Raw genomic sequence first — 22,259 nt, 5'->3', positions numbered from 1 at the left:
TTCTTGAGAGAGAGAGAGAGACAGAGTGTGAGCAGGGAAGGGGCAGAGAGAGAGGGAAACACAGAATCCAAAGCAGCCTCCAGGTTCTGAGCTATCAGCACAGAGCCCCACGTGGGGCTCGGACTTGTGAACCACAAGATCATGACCTGATCATGATGCTTAACCGACTGAGCCACCCAGGCACCCCAATAATTGTACTTTAAATATTTTTTTAAATTTATTTTGAGAGAGAGCGTGCCAGCAGGGGAGCAGCTGAGAGAGAGAGAGAGGGGAAGAGGGAATCCCAAGCAGGCTCCACGCTGCCAACCCGGAGCCCAATGCAGGACTTGATCTCATGAACCTCAAGATCATGATCTGATCTGAAATCAAGAGTCAGATACTTAACCAACTGAGCCACCCAGGTGCCCCTCGTAATGTTACTTTAGATTGCCATTTGTTTTGAGATAAGGGCCAGAATTATCTGGCAAGTTCAAGAAAATATACACATACCCTGAGACCTGTAGCAAAGCTCAAGCATGTACACTTTAGAAAAAACTCTCTCCCAGTGGAGAAAGTTAAGAACTAATGAATTTAGGGTCTCCAATATTTTCAATCTTTAGACTGTTTTAGCAGAATAAACCAGGGATTATTTATTCTGAATTACTATCAGAAATATATAAGATAAGATGAAGTATATCAGAAATTAGTTCATGCCACATATGTAGGTATTGATGCATATGGATCATTTGGAGGAGAAATTATTATGGGTAAGGCGAATATTTTACTTCATTTTTTTTGTCATGCTGATTTCAACTCTTCTGTCTCTTTGTTTCCAGACATACATTGATATTTGTTACAATATGCATTCCAGTTTTTAACCTGGAAAATACAGTCTTAAGCATTATTATTGGTTTTAGCCAGTGTTTGGCAAACATTTTCTATAAAGGGACATGTAGTATGTATTTCAGGCTTGGTGAGACAGCTGTTCTGTGTTGCAACTATTCAACTCTGAATTACAGCACAAAAACAGTCATATGAATGGGCATGGCTGTGTGCCAATAAAACTTTATTTACAATAGCAAGCAGCGGGCTGGATTTAGCCTGCAGGTAGTGGTTTCTGACCCCTTTGTAAGTCATTAGGAAATCTGAAAATAGTTGTGCAGGTAGTTTTTCATTTCTTTTTAAATTTATTTGAAGCAAGAGAGAATTTTATTTTTATTTATACTAGTCCTGCCTTTTAAGTCTATGTAAAACAGTAAAGACTTGGGGCACCTCGGTGGTTCAGTCGGTTGAGTATCTGACTCTTGATTTCAGCTCAAGTCATGATCCCAGGATCTTGGGATCGAGCCCCACGTTGGGCTCTGCACTGAGCCTGGAGCCTTCTTGAGATTCTCTCTCTCTCTCTCTCTCTCTCTCTGCTGCCTCTCTCTCTGTCTGCCCCTTTCCCCTGCTTGCACTCTCTCTCTAAAATAAAAATAATAATAATAAAAAATAAAATAAAACAATAAAGACTCTGAGGCATGGGAAGTTATGATTCCACATATTGCAAATAAACTTCACTGGTTTCTGTTTCTCTTTTAGCTGGTTGACAGGACTAGAATTGTGATTGTCCCATCTCTAAATCCAGATGGGCGAGAGAGGGCACAAGAGAAAGACTGTACTTCAAAAAGAGGACAGACAAATGCTCATGGCAAAGACTTGGATACAGACTTCACAAGTAAGACTAATTTGGGAGCCATTAAACTGCTTTGCACATAGTTTGATTTCTCTTAGCCAGGAAACTGGTAGATTGTGTAGATGAATAATGGGGAACTTCCTTCCAGGTTGTACAGGTAAGGTATAAATGACAAACTAGAAACTTGTCAAATTTTTCTCCTTTATTATTTGCAAATTAACTCAAGCGTTTTCTTATAAATTCAATCAATAATATTGGAAGGGTTCCATTACTAGTCATACAGATATATATTTTTTCTCTCTCTATCCCCCCATGTATGTGCGTACACACATACACACATGCGTGTGTGTGCACATGTACACACAATTAATGTGTATGTTGATGTAAAGGAGCCTCTTTCTTATTTACTTAAACAGAATCATAACTATACTTATGTTCTTCAACTTTTTTCATTGAGTATATCACTGGTATCTTTCCACTTCAGTACTTACAGATCTCTAACATTCTTATTAATGACATCTTAGTACACTGTTACTGTATGCCAATACTCTAGTTTGATGAACAATTTTCTTACTAATGGACATTTGCTTTCTTTCTAATTTTTTGCTCTTGCAAACAGTGCTACAGAAAACATCCTGATTTCTGAAAATCTTATTTTCTTTCAAAGATAGGTTATATGTTCTCAAAATTATTTTTTTTAAGTTTAAGTTATTTATTTTGAGAGAGAGAGAGAGCACAATCAGTGAAGGACAGAGAGAAGGAGAGACAGAATCCCAAGTAGGCTCCGTACCATCAGCGCAGAGCCCCATGTGGGGCTCGAATTCATGAACTATGAGATCATGACCTGAGCCGAGATCAAGAGTCAGATGCTTAACCAACTGAGCCACCCAGGAGCCCCTCAATATTATTTTTTTTTAAGAGGACACATTCGGGGTGCCTGGGTGGTTTAGTTGGTTCTTGATCTCAGCTCAGTTCATGATCTCACAGTTTGTGAGATCAAGCCCCATGTCAGGCTCCACACTGATAGTGCAAAGCCTGCTTGGAATTCTCTCTCCCCCCTCTCTCTGCATCTCTCTCTCTCTCTCTCTCTCTCTCTCTCTCAAAAATAAATAAATAAAATTTAAAAAAATAGAGGATATGTTCATCCCTTTTTGTTTCCAGTAAGAATTTTCTTAAGCTTGCTTAGAGTCATTAACCTTTACACACTATCCTGAATTATATAAAACTCAAAGTAATCTACCTTCTAGAGTATATCTTTCACACTATTGAGATAATATTGAGTCATACAGTGTTTATATACAGATTTCTAAAGTTAGCCTCTGATTGTGCTTATTAGAGAATATTTTCTTAGCTATTCATACTAAAATTTTGAAATGGTACTTCATATTTGACTTTTGCATTTTTTTTAGATAATGCCTCCCAGCCTGAGACTAAAGCAATCATTGAAAATTTGATTCAAAAACAGGACTTCAGTCTTTCTGTTGCATTAGATGGTGGTTCAGTGCTGGTCACATACCCGTATGACAAACCAGTACAAACAGGTACGTAGAATATCAATTTATGTATATATTTTCTAAGCTTAGATAGGAAATTCCAATTAGGTAATGTTCCTTCTAAATTTTTTTTAAAAATTGTGAGCATTTGAGCACACTCCATGAGCAACAACCAACTTGGGAAGATTGTGCTTGTATCAACAGCTCAGTTACTTGGAGGAGAGAGGTCAGATCTAATGATGGGCCAGCTTTATCCAGTGCAGCCATCTTGTCACATTTGTTCAATCTAGTTCACAAACATTTATTGAATAATTATTATGTCTATGGACATTGGGAATACAAAAGTGAATAAAACACAATGCCTGCCTCAACTCATACTGTGTTTAAGCAAATATTAGCAATACATGGGAATGCAAGCTGGTGCAGCCACTCTGGAAAACAGTATGGAGGTTCCTCAAAAAAATAAAAATAGAACTACCCTATGACCCAGCAATTGCACTAGTAGGCATTTATCCACGGGATATAGGTGTGCTGTTTCGAAGGGACACGTGCACCCCCATGTTTATAGCAGCACTATCAACAATAGCCAAAGTATGGAAAGAGCCCAAATGTCCATTGATGGATGAATGGATAAAGAAGATGTGGTGTGTATATATATACATATATATATATATATATGTATATATATACACATACATACATACATACATACATACAATGGAGTATTACTCGGCAATCAAAAAGAATGAAATCTTACCATTTGCAACTATGTGGATGGAACTGGAGGGTATTATGCTAAGTGAAATTAGTCAGAGAAAGACAAAAATCATATGACTTCACTCATATGAGGACTTTAAGAGACAAAACAGATGAACATAAGGGAAGGGAAACAAAAATAATATAAAAATGGGGAGGGGGACAAAGCATAAGAGACTCATAAACGTGGAGAACAAACAGAGGGTTACTGGAGGGAGTATGGGAGGGGGGATGGGCTAAATGGGTAAGGGGCACTAAGGAATCTACTCCTGAAATCATTGTTGCACTATATGCTAACTAATTTGGATGTAAATCTAAAAAAATAAAAAATAAAACAAATTAATAAAAATTAGCAATACAGAATCGCCCTTCCCTGCTTTAAACCTTGACTGACTTGCTTGCATTTAAAACAAAAATTTTTTTTTTAATGTTTATTTATTCTTGAGAGAGAGACAGAGCGTGGGTGGGGGAGGGGCAGAGAGAGAGACAGAGACAGAGACAGAATCCAAAGCAGGCTCCAGGCTCTGAGCTGTCAGCACAGAACCTGACACGGGGCTCAAACTTACAAACCGTGAGATCATGACCTGAGCTGAAGTCAGATGCTTAACCTACTGAGCCATGCAGGCACCCCGTGACTTGGTTGCACTTAGATGAGCTTAACAATTGCTTCTTGAATCTCTCTGGGGCCATCGTATATGGAGATAGTTTGTGTTGTTTAAATGCAGCCTATAAGGAATATTGTTATTAGGCCTTCATTGCCCTAAATGTAAGAAAACATACCAAGCAAGTTTGTATTTTAGTGTGGTGTCCTGTTGTGTAAACTAACCATTAGTACCTTCTAATACAAGGAAGATGTGTATCATCTTAGTCTGATTGTCCTGGGCTCAACAGAATTATGTGATTAATTATAATAATTCCTCAATGCACTTCAGTGGGGTTTAAGATTAACTAGAAGGAGAGAAAGATGACTTTTATATCCATGAAGTTGAACTTGGAGTAAGATTTTTTGGATTTCTCCAACTTCTGAATTTTTCTTTTTATAGTGGAAAACAAAGAGACTCTGAAGCATTTGGCATCTCTTTATGCAAATAATCATCCATCCATGCACATGGGTCAGCCCAGTTGCCCAAATAAATCAGGTAAGTATTTTCCATACCCTTTGTTCTTGTTGGTGCTTTCAGGGACCGAGGGTGTCTTACCTTAAGGTCTTGTTGAGCCTCTGTCTCTCAATGCTTTTGTAGATGAGAATATCCCAGGAGGCGTAATGCGTGGAGCAGAATGGCACAGTCACCTGGGCAGCATGAAGGTATGCTCTATAGAATACAGTGAAAGTAGCGTATAATTGTTGGCCATTGAGTGACAGAATAGGTGACTTTTCTGATATAAGCAAAGTGAATGGCAGCTGCTTCATGGCTTTCTTGATAAGACAGCCCTCAACCTCTGTACATTTTTAATTGTACAGTTCAGTGACATTAATTACATTTAATATAATTAAACTAATAACCATTCTAAACCATCTATTTCCAAAGCTTTTTTATCACCCCAGAAAGAAACTCTGCATCTGCTAAGCAATAACTCCTGATTCCGCTGGTAACCCCCCAACTCCTGGTAGCCTCTCTACTTTCTGTCTCTATGTTTTTGCCTATTCTAGATATTTCTTGTAAGTGCAATCATACAATATTTGTCCTTTGTGCCTGTCTTCTTTCACTTAGCGTAATGGTTTCAGGGTTCAACCATTTTCTTAGCCTGTATCAGTCCTCTATTGCTTTTTATGGCTGAATAATGTTCTATTGTGTGTACATACCACATTTTGTTTATCAGTTTATCAGTTTAACACTTGAGTTGTTTCTACCTTTTGGCTATAGAATAATGAACAAGTTGTACAGCATACAACTGTAAGTTTGAGCCCTCATTTTCAATTCTTTGGGGTATATATCTAGATGTGGAATTGCTACCCATGTTCTAATTCTATGTTTAACTTTTTAAGGGACGACTGAACTATTTGGTACATTCCCACCAACAATGTATAGGAGTTCCAATTTCTCTACATTCTTGTCAAAACTTATTATTTTTCTTTTTTTTTTTTTTTTAATTATAGCCATCCTAGCAGGTATGAAGTGGAACTTCATTGTAGTTTTGATTTGCATTTCCTCAAACACTAATGATGTTGAGCATCTTTTCATGTGCTTATTGACCATTTATACATCTTCTTTGGAGAAATGTCTGTTTCTCTATTGCCTATTTTATTTTGTTTTGTTTTTATTTATTATTTAAAATTTTTTAACATCTATTTACCTTTGAGAGACAGAGACAGAGCATGAGTGGGGGAGGGGCAGAGAGAGAGGCTCCAAAGCAGGCTCTAGGCTCTGAGCTGTCTGCACAGAGCCCACGTTGGGGCTCGAACCCACAAACTGCAAGATCATGACCAGAGCCAAAGTCGAATGCTTAACCAACTGAGCCACCCAGGCACCCCTTATTTTGTTATTTTTAAAATTCCATTGCCTATTTTAAAATTAGGTTGTCTTTTTGTTGTTAGGTTATAAGAATTCTTTATATATTTTGGATGCTAAACCCTTATCATATGTTTGATTTTAAGTAGTTTCTTCTATTATGTTGGTTGTCATTTCATTTTCTTGATAATGCCTTTTGATGCACAAAATTTTTTAATTTTGATGAAGTCAAACTTATCTGTCTTTTTGTTGTTCATGCTCGTCATATCTAAGAATTCATAGCCAAATCCAAGGTCATGATTTACCTCCATGTTTTCTTCTATGAATTTTATGGATTTAGCTCTTGTATTTAGGTCATTGATATATATATATATATCTATATATAGATATATATATATATATATTTTTTTTTTTTTTTACATTTTTTAATGTTTATTTTTCAGAGAGAGAGAGAACAGAGCGTGAGTTGGGGAGGGGCAGAGAGAGAGGGAAACACAGAATCCAAAGCAGGCTCCAACTTAACTGACTGAGCCCCCCAGGTGCCCCAGGTCATTGATACATCTTAAGTTGATTTTTGTATATGATAGGAAGTAGGATTTCAACTTCATTTTTTTGCATGTGGAAATCTAATTGTCCAAGCACCATTTGTTTTAAAGATTGTTCTTTCCCTTTGAATGGTCTTGGCACCCTTGTCAAAAATCAGTTGACCATAGGTGTATGTGTTTATTTCTGGACTCTGAATTCTGTTTCACTGGTCTTTATGTCTATTCCCCCAGTATCACTGTTTTGAGCACTGTAGCTTTGTAGTAAGTTTTGAAATTAAGAAGTGTGAGTACTCCAACTTTTTCCTTTTTCAAGATTGTTTTTGGCTATTCAAGGTGCCTTGCAATTACATTTGAATTGAATTGAAGATTGGCTTTGCTCTTTCTTTCCTTCCTTCCTTCCTTCCTTCCTTCCTTCCTTCCTTCCTTCTTTCTTATCAAAAAATGCTGTTGGAATTTTGTTAAGGGTTGTGTTGAATCTGTATATCACTTTGGGTTATATTAACATCTCAATAGTATTGACTTTCTATTCATGAATGCAGTTATGTCTTTCCATTTACTTAGGTCTTCTTTAATTTCTTTTTGATAGCATTTTAATTGGTTGTCCATCCACTTCAGATTAGTAAGGAGTTGTTAGATGGGTGATTAGTTCATCATTTCATTAACATGTCAACTAGAAATTTGACTTCATTCTCATCTGCCTGCCTTCCCTCCTTTATTTACTAAGAACTTACTATGTATGAGGTACTTTGCTATACTAGTGATAAATGAAATGTATTTCCTGTCCCATTGTACAGATAACTATTTTACATAATTAATTGATTTGATCTAGAAGAGAGCAACTCTCAATGTGCCATAAGAAATTAAAGACAGAAAAGATTACACCTAATCAGAGATGTAGTCTTCTCTTAGAGAAAATGGCATTTGGGATGCAGAGATGGTGCAGCAGAACATTCTAGAAAGAGAAAGCAATATGGGCAGAGGTCAATAAGCAGTCTAGTTTAGTTAGAACAAGAGCTGTAACAGAGAGCAGCAGAAGACAAGAATGGAAAGAGAGTTTGGGGCTTTGAACACTTTGTTTTAGTAAGGAATGGGAAGCCACTGAAGGTTTTGAGCAGGTATATAGTAACATGATTGGAACTGTGCTATGGAACAATTAATCTCTCTGTAGTGGGTTGAGATAGTTTGGAGGAAGGAGAGAGTGGCGTGGGGAGACTAGTGTAGAATTTCCTAGACAAACAAAAATGAGGGTCTGGGTTAGGGTGGTGACGATGGGAATGGAGCCACAGGATGAAGTCTCAGAGATATTGCAGAGGTGGAATTGACAGGATTTGGCAAATTATGGATGATGGCAAGAAACCGAAGTCAAAGACAAGAGATTTCATGTCTGCGTGAGGACATGAGTTCATACCATTAACTGAATAAGGAAAAAAAACAGGTTTGGGGGGAAAGGTGGTAAGTTAGGTTTGGGAGCCTGTCCACACCAGCAGTTCCTGTGCTGGATAATTGCTATTCTGTAAACAGTGGCTGCCGTCACCAGCAGTGGGAGGTACCAGAGGGTGAGTGCTTGTGCTTCTACCTCCAGAGCTCTGAGAACGGCTGACGTTCCAGAGTTGAGAAGGAAGCTGGCTGTCTGCATGCACTTATTTATAGGGTTGTATTCAGCAAACCCTAGTCAACCTCCTCTACCTGCCAGGCACCATGGCAAGCACTGGAGATACAAAAGTGAATTAGACCTAGTCCCTAGTCTCAAGGACTCTCTTAGCAACAGCCATGTTTGTGACTGATTATAATGATGAGCAGTTTATTTGCTAGAAAATGCTTTACAGATTCTTTGCTTACATCACCCAGGTTTTCTTTCTATTCATTTGTTGCATTACAAAGCCTCACTCCTACTTTTATGTGTTAATTTTTCTACATTCGTTTTTGAATTTTATATTCCAGGATTATAGTGTCACCTATGGCCACTGTCCGGAAATCACAGTGTACACGAGCTGCTGCTACTTTCCCAGTGCAGCACAACTCCCTTCCTTGTGGGCAGAAAATAAAAAATCTCTTCTTAGCATGTTGGTGGAGGTGAGCCTTTCCCTTTTTAACTAGAAGCAAGCTCCCAGGAATATGTTCAATGAAAATCTTCATCAAAACATGTTCTTAATTTTTTACTAAAAGTTTTATTATTTATTTTAAAAATATGTATGGAAAGAGTTTTGTTGAATTTATATCACCTAGGTCAGTGCCGTGACTTCACATATCTGGAATCTGCTGTAATTTAGATAATTTAACCCTGTGTGATGTTGCACATTTTTTTCATTTGAATCTCATGCATTAGTTACTGTGAGCGAGTATACTGTGCTGGAAAGTAAATCATTCAAGATATCAGAAGATTTGTGTTCCGACACTTTAGGCTTTGACTGTTATCAAAGTTCTTTTTTCACATATTTCATCTTTATGCTCTGAAGCAGTTTATGAGTAGCAAATGAGGTCGGAAGCAGTTGGGGAAGGACCAACAAGCCAGGTTTATGGGGTTTTTTTGCTGTTGCTTTATTCATTTGTTTATTGTTTTTTTATCATGCCTCAGACTGTTGCCTCTGGAAATATCTGGAAACACAAATTTATATGTTGAGTATTTTTTCAGGTCCACAAGGGAGTTCATGGTTTTGTTAAAGATAAGACTGGAAAACCAATTTCTAAAGCAGTCATTGTACTCAATGAAGGAATAAAGGTACACACAAAAGAAGGGGGCTATTTCCATGTACTGTTAGCCCCAGGCGTCCATAATATCAACGCCATCGCTGATGGGTATCAGCAACAACATTCACAGGTGAGAAACTCAAACTAAGTAGTATCATGTAAATTCTTATTCTTAATAGTACTTCTATTTTTCTTTGCAACTCTTGTGAGGAATAAAGAAACACAACGTATAACCAACGCTTGCTTATGATATCTTGTTATCTTTCTAGGCTTTGGCAACACAAGGGAAATTTTTATAGCATTTTGTATACTTGTGATGACAATGACTCATCTCCTTGGTTTGGTATAAAGGCCTTAGGAATATTCCAAGGATACAATATACCTTAAGGGAACTTTTTTTGTAATTCTTGCACTTTATCCCTCTAGGTCTTTGTGCATCATGATGCAGCTAGTTCTGTGGTAATAGTCTTTGACACAGATAACCGGATATTTGGTTTGCCAAGGGAGCTTGTGGTAACTGTATCAGGTAAAGAAATTTAAATTTTTAGTAGTTGAAGTTAAAACCGGTTCTGACATTTCAACTTGAGAGTGGATTGCCTCCCAATCACCTGAAGCTAATCACTTTTCTTCTAATACCTCCTTATCTAAACATTTTTTTGGATTTTTCTGGAACACTGTTCTCCCATATGTTCTCATGGCTTGCTCTTTCATGTGTTCAGGTCTATACGCAAATGTCACCTCCAGAGAGACACCTTCCCTGATCACCCTAGCTAAGACAGCACCCCTGTCACTCTCTCTACCCCACTTTTTTTTATTATAGGACTTATCACCATTTGACATTATATTATATATTTAGTCATTTACTTGTCTATATTCGATCTTTCCCACTAAAACATAAAAGCCTCAGAGAGAACAGGGAGTTTATCTACATCTCCTGCACCTAGAACCATGGCTGGCACATAGTGGGTCTTAATGAAGAGTTATTGACTGAATGAATGATTTGCTTTATATTAAGATCATAAGTCCCTTGGACGTTGACTTGTATTCTACTTTTTCAAGATCATAGAAGGAAGAGGAGCACCTGAGTGGCTCAGTTGGTTGAGCATCCGACTCTTGATTTCAGCTCAGATCATGATCCCGGGGTCATGGGATCGAGCCCTGCATCAGGGTCTGTGCTGAGTATGGAGCCTGCTTAAAATTTTCTCCGTCTCTCACTTTGCCCCTCTCCCCAACTCGTGCTCTCTCTCTAAAATACAATACAGTACATCGTGGATCCTGTTTTCTCCAGGATTAATATGTGCCATAGCTTGAATTACTGAAAGGTTAAAAAGTTAAAAAAAAAAAAAGTATAGTACAATAATAAATACTCTGTATTGTATCCTTTTGATACAGAAAACCTTGGCTCATTTCTTTTTTTAAAATTTTTTTTTCAACGTTTATTTATTTTTGGGACAGAGAGAGACAGAGCATGAACAGGGGAGGGGCAGAGAGAGAGGGAGACACAGAATCGGAAACAGGCTCCAGGCTCTGAGCCATCAGCCCAGAGCCTGACGCGGGGCTCGAACTCCCGGACCGCGAGATTGTGACCTGGCTGAAGTCGGACGCTTAACCGACTGCGCCACCCAGGCGCCCCAACCTTGGCTCATTTCTAAGTGCAATTTGGACTTGACACAAAATAACCAAGTTTTATTACAGGGTGTGTGGCAGAGAGAGTCTTAGTTAATAGAGAATGGTATATTAGAAATATGGTCAAATCATAGATACTAGTGTGGAATATTTAAAGTAAACAGTTATTAGCTTGAACCAGATAAAGTGTGAATAACTTAGTGGTTAGACAGACATGGGAGCTCTGAGTCAGCAATGGTTTAAATCTGGCTTTGCCACCCATTTACTGTCATGAACTTAATTTTTTTTATGATTTTGTTATTATTTGTTACTAAGACTCTTATTTTGATAACTTATGTACAAATATTTTAAATAAATGGGGGTTTGGGATGAGATAAAATTTGTTGGAAAGGAGCAGAAGTCACTGATTGATATAGAGCCAGTTGTAGAGCAATAGTTTGGCTTCATTGTGGTTAATATATATATATATATATATATATATATATATACACACACACACACACACACATATATATATACATATATATATATACATATATATGTATATATATACACGTATATATATATGTATACACACACACACACACACACACACACACATACCTACACACACATGCACATGGAAAGATGTGGAAAAATATTCCTGAGCGATATTAAATATCATCTCTGGTTAATGGAGACGTGATGTGGAGTTTTGGCTTGGGGTTTTGGCACTTATACTTACCTGTATTTTTTCTCTTTTTTCTTTTTTTAAAAATTTTTGTAATGTTTTTGCTTTTTGAGAGACAGAGAGAGACAGAGCGTGAGTGGGGGAGGGGCAGAGAGAGAGAGGGAGTCACAGAATCCAAAGGAGACTCCGGGGTCTGTGCTGACAGCTCAGAGCCCAATGCAGGGCTCAAACCCACAAACTGTGAGATCATGACCTGAGCCGAAGTCGGACGCTTAACTGACTGAGCCACCCAGGCGCCCCGTTTATCTGTATTTTTCTACACGTACTGCCTGTGTAATAATAAACGGTTGTTTTTGAGTGCATGAAATAAAAATAAAGGAAGTAAAGGGCATATTATGAAAAGCATCACTGTAAGCAGCTTATTCATATCCTTAAAGTGGAACACCACTCAAGTGGCAATTTTGTTTGATAGGTGCCACCATGTCAGCGTTGATCCTAACAGCTTGCATTATTTGGTGCATCTGCTCAATCAAGTCTAACAGACATAAGGATGGCTTTCATCGGCTCAGGCAGCATCATGATGAGTATGAAGATGAAATTCGCATGATGTCAACAGGCTCCAAGAAGTCCCTCTTAAGCCACGAGTTCCAGGATGAAACAGACACTGAAGAGGAAACCTTATATTCTAGCAAACATTGAAACAGACCTCGCACATCTCCCAGCATAAGTACCCAGCAAAGTTACAGTTCCTTTTGGGAGACACTGCATTCAGAAGAGAGACTCTCTTGCTTCTTCAAAGAGCTTTGGGAAGTTAACTTGCTAAATTTGTATTCTCTGTGAATTTGGCTGGCGGTTTTGAACTTCCCCTCCTTTAAGTACTGTTACCTTAAAAAAAAAAAATCTGCTTTCTATTTATGCAGCAGAGATGGGACAGCCACTTTGTTTTTCTTTTTAATTTAAGATGAGCTGTTTGGAGCTTACGTTATAACTGCATAAAGCCACTTGGATCTTATATTTTGCACATCAGGTGTTTACTAGTGGCTTTAGCTTTTTTATTTTAAATGGCCAAAAGAATCCAGAAACATTTAGGCAGGGACAGCAGTCAGAATCTGACATAAAGCTTTAAAAACTCAAGGTTTCTCAACCTACTGAGAAGTACTTTTCTCTAGTTATTAAGCAGCTGGAGTTTCTCTTATTATTCAGGTTTAATGGAGGCTGAATTGATTTTTAAATATATAACATTAGGAAATGAATACATGGGCTTCCGCATTTGGCTTTCTACTTGTTCCAAGGTTAGATCAGAACTGGTGGGCAGTGCTCTAAGCAGGATTTCACTACCTCTCTTATAAGGTTTGGCAAAGTTCTAATACCCCCATTTTACGGGAGAACTTGTTGACTTTGTTGTAAAAGATCTAAATGTCCATTTGAATAGAACTGAGAGGGAGATCTACCAAAAGCTAAAACTCGTGCGGCATATCTTTTAACTTGGTAAAATCCCACAGGTGCTGCTGCTTTTTATCTGTGAAGCACTAGATTATTCTAGGAATGCCTAATTCTTTAATATTTCCTAAATTTGAAACCTTTTCTGTGTTGTACACTTATGGCTTTCAGATGACCCGAATTATGTACAAGATCTGAATTCTACTGAAAATATCTGGAAGTGTGGAAGAGACCTACTTGCACGTCCTTAACCTACATTTGAACACAAAATAACTACAGTTCATGCTCCAGTTCAAGCCTACGGATATCCTACTGTTACTGAAATAGCTTGCCCAGTCTTATTCATATAGGTCTCTGCAAGTGATTGGGTTCTTTGTCCTAATGTTTCATTTGGCAGTCTCTTTTTGATCAACCAATTTTGTTAAAAGTTCAATTGAAAGCATTTAAATATGGCTCCCTCCATTAAAAGAAAATGTAAACTGTGTATTGCCGTGTGCTATAACACTGTGGTGAGAAAGTATCATCTTCACTGCCACTCAGGTTATTGCAAAGACCTGAAAGATCTGCATTATATTGTGTCTGTCATATCATGCTATTCAATGGAATTGATGCTTTTTTTAAGTATGAGTCTTACCAATGATCTAATGGTTTAATACCTTTGAATGTTTTTAGTGGCCAACTTGCTGCTGAGTTTGTACTAAATCAGGGGATCAAAAAACTTGCTCTCATCTTTTCAAATTGTATTCTATATCCATTAATGTATCAGTCATCCCAAAGCCTTCCTCTGGACTGGTTTACCACCCATGTAGGTCATTCCACGTTTTGTGAGGAATGCACCCGAAGTGGCTTTATAAAAAGAGATTTGGCTAAGCAGGAATAATGAGGTCATGATATTTGTTAGTATCTGCAATAAATTTGGGTGGTTCAAGGTTAAGCCATTCTGGTATTAATCCTATCATTAACAACTCTAAATTTTGAGCCCTTGCCACCCCATTCTCACCTGACCGCATACACAGAACAGCTAATGCTTCATGAAATATATGTGATTTAACTTCTTCTAATAATACTTTACATTTTCTTTAAGGGGATGATGTGGTGGCATTGCTCTTTTGAGCTTTACTTTTAAGAGCGCAAAGTCAGAAAACCAACAAGGGCCTATGAGTGGCTGGCCCTGGTTGGGACATTGCAGGTGGAAATGAAACGAAGTTGATATGACAGCCTTTACTTTTTTAGCATTGGTCTTCAGTAGAGGGTGCCTTTTAAATTCATTTCTCTGTTGAGTTAAACATATCTTTAACTGTACATCACAGTGGCTGGAGTCCATGCCTTTTAAGCATGTATAAAAATTTTTTAGAAATGAACATACAAATAGTTCTTTTAGTAATTTTTCCTGAAAGTAAAACCAAATTCTGCTATAAATCTTGAATCTTTAATGAATTTCTAAATAATGCATTGCTCTGGAAAATAAGACCTTCTCAGCCTGTGTTACCTATGAACATGAATGTATAGGATCATGACTACTAAGATTGTGTTCTCAGCCCTGCTTTGTTTTTTATTTGTGGATCTAATCTTAGACCACGTTAACTGCTTAAGGCATTGAAGCCATAGGGGATAGGGAATGCATTTCTTCAGTGTTTCTCCTAGAGACTTTCCATTTCCCTGGAGTCATGGAGGCAAGTAAGTATCGCAGTATTAAGGAATTTGCCCAAATCTGAGTTGTGCCTTTCTTTCCTCACAAGGCATGTTTTTTGTCCTGGTGATCAGTTTGTAAGCCTTCTTCCCTCCCAGCTCCTTAATAAAGGCAAAGTAATTGAGTAGGTAATGTTCAAAGTGTCTGCCTGTGTAAATGTACTTGTTAATGTACGGTTAATGCAGTTCCATAAGATGAACTCAAGTTAATTTCAGAAGGAGAGACCTTTTGGTTTTGCTGTATTTCACTGAACACTTGCATAGTGTTTGGGATTCCATCCAGTTGAGGAATGCTTGCAATTTTCATTGGAGGGAATTTGCTTTGGGACTTTGTCATCCTCCAGAAAGGAAACATAATGTATATTCGGCCCAGTATGATTGATTGGTTAATCTTTGGTAACTTTCACCTGGACGGCATTTGCTGAATTAATGAATATTGAACTTAAAACTAATTATGAGTTGACAAATAAATAAAAGGTAGTCGTATGCCTCAGCTTATTGTGTTTCTGAGCTAATACCAGGTTACTCAGTAACCATGACTTGCTCCCCTATATCCATTATTCTCAATAGTAAATAGTTTTCTCGTCTTGTTGCCAGAAATGCACTTGTGCTAGGTTTTGTCCCTGCTGTATTAAAAGCTTCTTGGCTATGAATGCTGTAATGGTGCCCTGCCTTATGGTTCTCTGATAGAATTGTTTTTAACAATAGCAACTTTATTGTTACTACAAAAAATTTGACCGTGGTTGATGTTCAGTGATTTTCTATCTAGAAACTTTTTGCTAGCTCTTTGAGTTTCTGATTTGTTTTAACTAAAGCAGATTCTTTGGGGGTGGTTAGGGCCCTTGATTAATGTCAACTAAACTTGGATTTACAGTTCATGAAGAAATATCTCCCAACACCCATTTATCCAATTTTTAGCATTGATTAATTAATATTCCATTTGATTTTCAGAATATTGTCCTAGTTGATTTTGATTAGACAGAACATATTATGAAATTGAAAATAGGCTACCATCTTAAGGCAATTGGATATAAATTATGCAAATATGTATGATTATGACTTTTATAAATGGTGTAACATGAGTGCACTAGCTACACTCTATGCTGGCCATGCTGCAGATTTTCTGGAGGTATGACATAATGGTATTTTTTTTATGCTCAGAGTAAAAATCAACTTTTTGCCTCTTTGTTTTTCCAGAGTGACATTCCCAGGCTCCAGAACAATTCTATAGCTATTCATATGAGGTGCCCAACACTCATTCATCTCAAGTGCTTCAGTCTTGGTTTATCTCATGCACTGTGCCTTCAAAATGAAATTTTTAAAAGGGACTTTAAATGAAGTTGAATAGTAGTTTTAAAAAAGTCAATCTGTGTAATTTATGTGAAATCTAATTGTAATGAGGTCCTTTCTGTTTTTTATATGTAAACAGATCTACTAATCCTGTATAAAGGTTATTTTATGATGTTTGTCTTTCTTTGTGTTTTGTCTCATAATCTTTTTTCAAAGGCAACAGACCAAAAAAAAATGATTGTCCCAATTTGAAAGCTATGTATTTAGTTTTTCTACCTGTGCTAAGGGGAAAAAATAGTACCAGGCTAGGAATACAGAGTGTTACCTGTAGAATGTTTTTGTCTTCACAAATTGACTTGAAAGAAAGCTGTTTCCGAAATAATCCCATCTTATAGCAGCCACAGTTCTCCTTTCTGTTTGTGGCTCAGCTAGATTGCTATATGTCCAATCATTTCACAACAAACACCACAAAGCTGGCCACTGAAAAGTTTATGTATGCATTTCAAACTTGTTTGTTAAAAATTTTATCCTTTTTCCAAATAAGCCACATTCTATAATGTGTCCTGCCACCTTAGGCACAGTGGTGATGAATTCACTGTCCCCTTTAAATTTAGCAATGATTTGTTGATACTGCTGGTCTAATAGGAATAGGGAAAGCAAAGTTGTATAAAAATATGGGCTCTACTGACAAGGAACTCCTAGCCCAGACCAGAGAAATAGAAATGAAAATATGCTTTACTTCCACAGTGATTGGTTCCTCTAAAAAAGAAAATCTCTGTGGCAGGGGAAGTATAACATGGAGATTCGAACGTGGACTTTGGAGCTGGACCGATCTGTGATTGATTCTTTGCTCTACCACTTGCTCCCTACGTGACCTTGCATTGTACAAGTTTCTCCACATTCTCTAAGTCTTAATATCTCTGCCTGTTAAGGAGTAATACCTGATAGGATTGTATTGACGTAATATTTAACTCAGAATTGAATGCCCATGGTAACCAGCATCATTTTTCTTCATTTGTCTGATCTTTTGAAAGAAAGGTGTTTTATCAAATATATGAACAGAGATCTGTTTACAGGTGGTCATTTTAACTTAGAAGAATTCCCTACACATGAATACTAAAAAACAAAACAAAAAAAAGAGCTATGAAATTTTCCATTATGTAGTTCCATAGATTGTCTATAGCATGGCAGTAAAGTTTTAAAAATTATGCCAAATGCTTCAGATTTGTTTTTAAATGAAATTAGATTGTATTTATGCCTATTCAGTGAAAAGAGCCTTACTTAACCTGCTACAGGAAATCTGAATAGTGATAATGGTTCTTTTCCCCTCAGTGTTTGAAATGTTTTCCTGAATTTTTGTCAGGAGTTTTCTCATAACTGATCAAGAACCTTTTGGTTTCTACCATAAATGGTAATCTATCAGTGATGTTTCATTTTTCAGGTTTCTAGAAGCTAATTGTCCTCAGCAATTAAGCATGATGCTCAGTGCTAAATGAGCACTCAGTTATGAATAAATACCATTGTGTTAGGCCTTCACCTCTAATTCTCACTTGCAGCTAGAACACCAACTGATTGTACGCTGTTTATTGCAAACCTCAGATACATGCATCATTAATTATTACCCACACTTAAAAGCAATGAAATCAGCATACAAAGCCCAATTTTAACTTCAATATTACAGTTTCCACCTACATTCATCAGTAGAATGTTAAAAACAAGCATGTTATTTCTTTTGCACTTTGTCTGGAGTCAGATGGAATCCTATTCCCTATTAACTGCATAGACAAATGTACACAAGGCAAGCAAGGAGCAGAAAGTTGTTCAAGTTTAGAGGCCAGGCTGGACAAGACTGAATACAGAAGGGTGAGAAGATTGAAAGTGTGGTAACTGGAAGTGGGAGTATATCGAGATGATTACCTCCATGTCAGCAAAGACAATTTATGGATTCAGTTAGAAGCAATAGGAAAAGGTTGTGTTGCAATCAAAATGTAGGTGGAAAATAGTAGCCGATGGAGAAATTTAAGATGGAACATGTAGAAAGAGATTGCAGCTTAAGTAGAAATTGTTATAACATGGATTATATTCTGTGACTGTCATCAAGATTGACCAAAAGCAAAGGGGTCATGGGGAAAGATCTAGATTGCTAGATCTGAACCACTACTATTTTTGAGTTTTTGAAGTTATTCCAATGTATATAATTATTATTGTCTATTAGGTATTATTCCAGTAGGGTTGTTTAAGATCAAACAGGCTTTTTTTTTCAAGAGTTTGAAAGATGTGAGGTGCCCATAATAATTGATCCTAAAGATAGAGAATGGGATAGGTGGAGAGTGGGCTGATTATGGTAATGGGTGAATTGGACAAGTCGTGGATTTTTTAGAAAATAATTTTAGAATAGTTTTAGGTTTACAGAAGAGTTGCAAAGATAATGTAGAATTGACTACTGGGTTTTTACTTGGAAGATGTGGATGTCCAGAGGGCAACAGGGGAAGGGTTGTATATATAGTCTTGTATTCAGCAAAACTTGAATGGAACAAAGGGACTGATCACAGCAAATAAGGTGTCTAGAATCTAGCCAGGCAGGCACAGCCTGCGTGGTCCTGGCATCACGCCATGTGGTACTACCTCTAGGTAACTGAGTTAAACTCAATTCTTCTCTAGAGGAAGGCATTTCCATCCTAGATTTGGAGGAGACCTCTTGATTTTTCAAGGGCAATGACCAAACATAGGCAAAGATAACCAAGCACGTAGGGAAATAAGACACCTCCAGTAAGAAAGCAGAAAAAGTTCTATGCTGGTTTCAGATGCTGACATCTGAAAACACTGTAAAACAAATATACTTACTATTTTCAAAGAATAAAAGATAAGCCTGAGACTATAACAGGAAACTATAAAATAATAAAACTTCCAGAAGTAAAAGTACAGAAGTTAAAATGCACAGTTATAATGGCAGATTGGACACAGAGAAGCAATGAACTTGAAAATAGATCCATAGAAACTGTCTCATGCAGCACAGAGACAAAAAGGTAGAAAATATGAAAGACAGGGCCAAAGTGTGGACTGAACATAAGACTAATACATGTTTGATCATCAGCGTTCTAGAAGAAAAGGGGAGAAATAATAGAACATAAACTATTTTGGTACAATGATGCAGAATTTTCCAAAATTGATAAATGACATCTGTAGATTTAAGGCACTCAATCTAAGCAAGAAAAGGTAAGCACCCACAACTAGGCACCTCAGTGAAGCCACTAAGCACCAAAGACAAAGAGAAGTGGTCAGAGAGAAAAGTTAACTTCAAAAAATAAGCAGTTAGACTAAAATATTAGAGACTCACTCCCAACAGTGGAAACCAGAGTACAGTAAAATTATACTTTGAAGGTGCTGGGTAAAACACTAAATAGCTTCCAACATAGAATTCTATATTGAGCAAGTCATTCAAGAATAAAGGTGAACGACCAGGTAGCTGAAGACATTGGTGAAGCCCAAGCTACCTGTCTTCCAATATTTCATTGCAAAGTAATGCAAAAAACAGGAAGGAAAAATGAAACCTACACAAGAGCCACACTCTCAGCACAACCTGAAGTCAGAGAATTTCGAAATGCCAAACTACCTGAATAAGATGAGAAAAATCATCAAATCTCGGCACGTACTTCCATATGCCTGCCCCAACACCACACCTGTGCAAGGCTTTGTGGAGAGGGCAGATGGAGATGAACAGCAAGAAAGAAAAGAAGGGCCTAATGTTAGTCTCAAACTACTGCCAGAAAGACCAAGTACACCTTCAGTCTGAATGGTCTAAAAACATGTCCAAGTAGATCAGAGTACAAACTATAGAGAAGAGGCTTCAAAGTGAGCACAATTCAAAGTGGGCAGGCATGATTTAAAGGGACAGCTTTGAAACACAGAGCTTCTGGTGAAGGAAAATTTAACAAGTGATGAGAAAGAAAAGAAGCAAAGAGGAATGTTTAAGAGTCCTGCAACTTCCAACCTCTCCCTATCACCAAAATAAATCCATAAAAAAAATCTAAAGTACCTGGATTTTGCTAGATTGATGGAAGAGACCTCAGCCATGAAGCATGAAAATACGAATGACAGATATGGATATTGACAAAGAAAAAGCAAACTTGTCACCACTCGCAGATTTGATTATGCATGTGAAAAATACAAAATAAGGGGCGCCTGGGTGGCGCAGTCGGTTAAGCGTCCGACTTCAGCCAGGTCACGATCTTGCGGTCCGTGAGTTCGAGCCCCGCGTCGGGCTCTGGGCTGATGGCTCAGAGCCTGGAGCCTGTTTCCGATTCTGTGTCTCCCTCTCTCTCTGCCCCTCCCCCGTTCATGCTCTGTCTCTCTCTGTCCCAAAAATAAATAAACGTTGAAAAAAAATTAAAAAAAAAAAAAAGAAAAATACAAAATAATCTACAAGTAAATTAGAAATAATAAGATAATTTAGTTCTACTTCCAGCTATAGATGAATTGGCTTCAAACAAAAAGACCTTCCCATCAGGAACAATTAGAAAATCTGGATTTAAAAACAAAACAAAACACTTGTTTGAAAGAGTGAAGAACTACTAAGGTAACAAGGACTTGTGGGGTCAAGATCCTAGAGCAAAGGGAATTTAGAGGTGAACATGACAGTCAAGTCTCACCTTGAGGGATTTGTTGATTCATAACTGAATCTGAGAGTCATAACTAACTGAGAGTTACAGGTACGTAGTAGCAGAGAGGGCAGGCAAGAGGCAGAGAACCCAAACAGAAGCTGTAGCCAGTATCACTGGGTCGGGGGAAAATATGAATTCAGCACTTATCAAGGAAGGGGGCACTGGTCAACAGGCTTTCAGTTAGGACACTTGGGTGGCACATTAGAAGTAAGGGCAAATTAGAAACGGACCAATTTTTACAAACCCAGAATCCTACTTGGTAAAAGTCCCAGCCCATACTTGAGTAAGCTGGTGTGCCACTACCTGAACTGCCTGTGTGAAGTGCAGTAAACTGTCTCTGGAAGAAGATATCATCTGGGGCCTCAAATGATTACTACAAATTTTAATTTAGAATATATAGCATCCAATTGAAAGTTATTTTTATTGTCAAAAGACACTATCAAAAGATGAAAGATCAAGAGAAAAAAATAGAAACAGTTCCATAGGAGTTACAGATTTTTCATTTATCAATCAGAAACTTAAAAATAATGGCAATGAATAAATGCAGAAAGAAAATATGAATTTTAGCAAATAATTAAAATCTATTAAAAATTAAATGGAAGTTTTTCGATTCTGGACAAAATGGAGTAGATGTATTTCTCTTCAATTCCTCCCACTAAGCACAGAAAGGGTGGAGAGATGGAGGCAAACCAGTTAGGGACCTCTGTACCCAAGAAACGACATGTGGTGAATTCCTTGGGTTTTCTTTCTGCCTCATATATCCCATAGTGGGTGTTGCATTATATATCCCATAATGGAGAAGCTGGCAATCCAGAGATGCCAAAGGGTGCAGACAGAAAAACCCCAAAAGAAAATGCTTCTGTAGCCAAAGGACACCGGAAGGGGCAGCCTACGAAGGTGCAATAATTTTAGACAATAATTGCACCGCTCCAGCCAAATGCTACCAAAAACAAACAAACAAACAAACAAACAAAAAACAAGCCCATTTCTACCCCTTACAGCAATGGCTGAGCAGGAAGCCTAGACTCCACCCTCACCTGGCTGTAATAAAGCCAGGATGGGTGGGTAGTGTCAAAGAAGGCCCAGGTGGAGAGCCAGGACCTCCACACAGCACAGTGGTAATGAGGCCCCCGTCATGGTGTCACTGAGGGCCATCTGTGGAAGAGTAACAAGGCACCCCCACCCACCACCTGGGCTATCAACAGAGGCCAGGGGAGAGTCTGAATTTCTTAACTTCAACCTGGTAGTAACAAGGCAGTTCCCCACCACCCCCACCAGCACAATGTCAGAGGAGTTC

At 37.8% G+C, this 22,259-nt stretch overlaps 1 protein-coding gene across 2 annotated transcripts in view; it reads left to right on the top strand.

Moving 5' to 3' along the window:
• The window catches only part of CPD (carboxypeptidase D), an 80,155-nt gene extending 63,678 nt beyond the window's left edge, over positions 1 to 16,477 (top strand). The window contains exons 14-22 of one of the 2 annotated variants that reach the window (XR_003964823.1): positions 1,561 to 1,696; positions 3,064 to 3,195; positions 4,947 to 5,042; positions 5,145 to 5,209; positions 8,840 to 8,971; positions 9,531 to 9,716; positions 10,013 to 10,112; positions 12,355 to 14,999; positions 16,209 to 16,477. Coding sequence is in view for 1 of the 2 variants with exons in the window: in XM_030296621.1 (XP_030152481.1) it covers positions 1,561 to 1,696; positions 3,064 to 3,195; positions 4,947 to 5,042; positions 5,145 to 5,209; positions 8,840 to 8,971; positions 9,531 to 9,716; positions 10,013 to 10,112; positions 12,355 to 12,581 (1,074 nt within the window). In the remaining variant the exon portion in view is untranslated. Of the gene's footprint in view, positions 1 to 1,560; positions 1,697 to 3,063; positions 3,196 to 4,946; positions 5,043 to 5,144; positions 5,210 to 8,839; positions 8,972 to 9,530; positions 9,717 to 10,012; positions 10,113 to 12,354 lie in introns of both variants that reach the window. The other variant, XM_030296621.1, reaches the window with a different exon arrangement.
• Positions 16,478 to 22,259: the final 5,782 nt, after the last annotated feature.

Source organism: Lynx canadensis, chromosome E1 (assembly GCF_007474595.2).
Source record: "Lynx canadensis isolate LIC74 chromosome E1, mLynCan4.pri.v2, whole genome shotgun sequence".
In the NCBI taxonomy this organism is placed as follows: Eukaryota; Metazoa; Chordata; class Mammalia; order Carnivora; family Felidae; genus Lynx; species Lynx canadensis.
The sequence above is the reverse complement of the archived record's forward strand: the minus strand, read 5'-3'. Positions and strand labels throughout refer to the sequence as shown.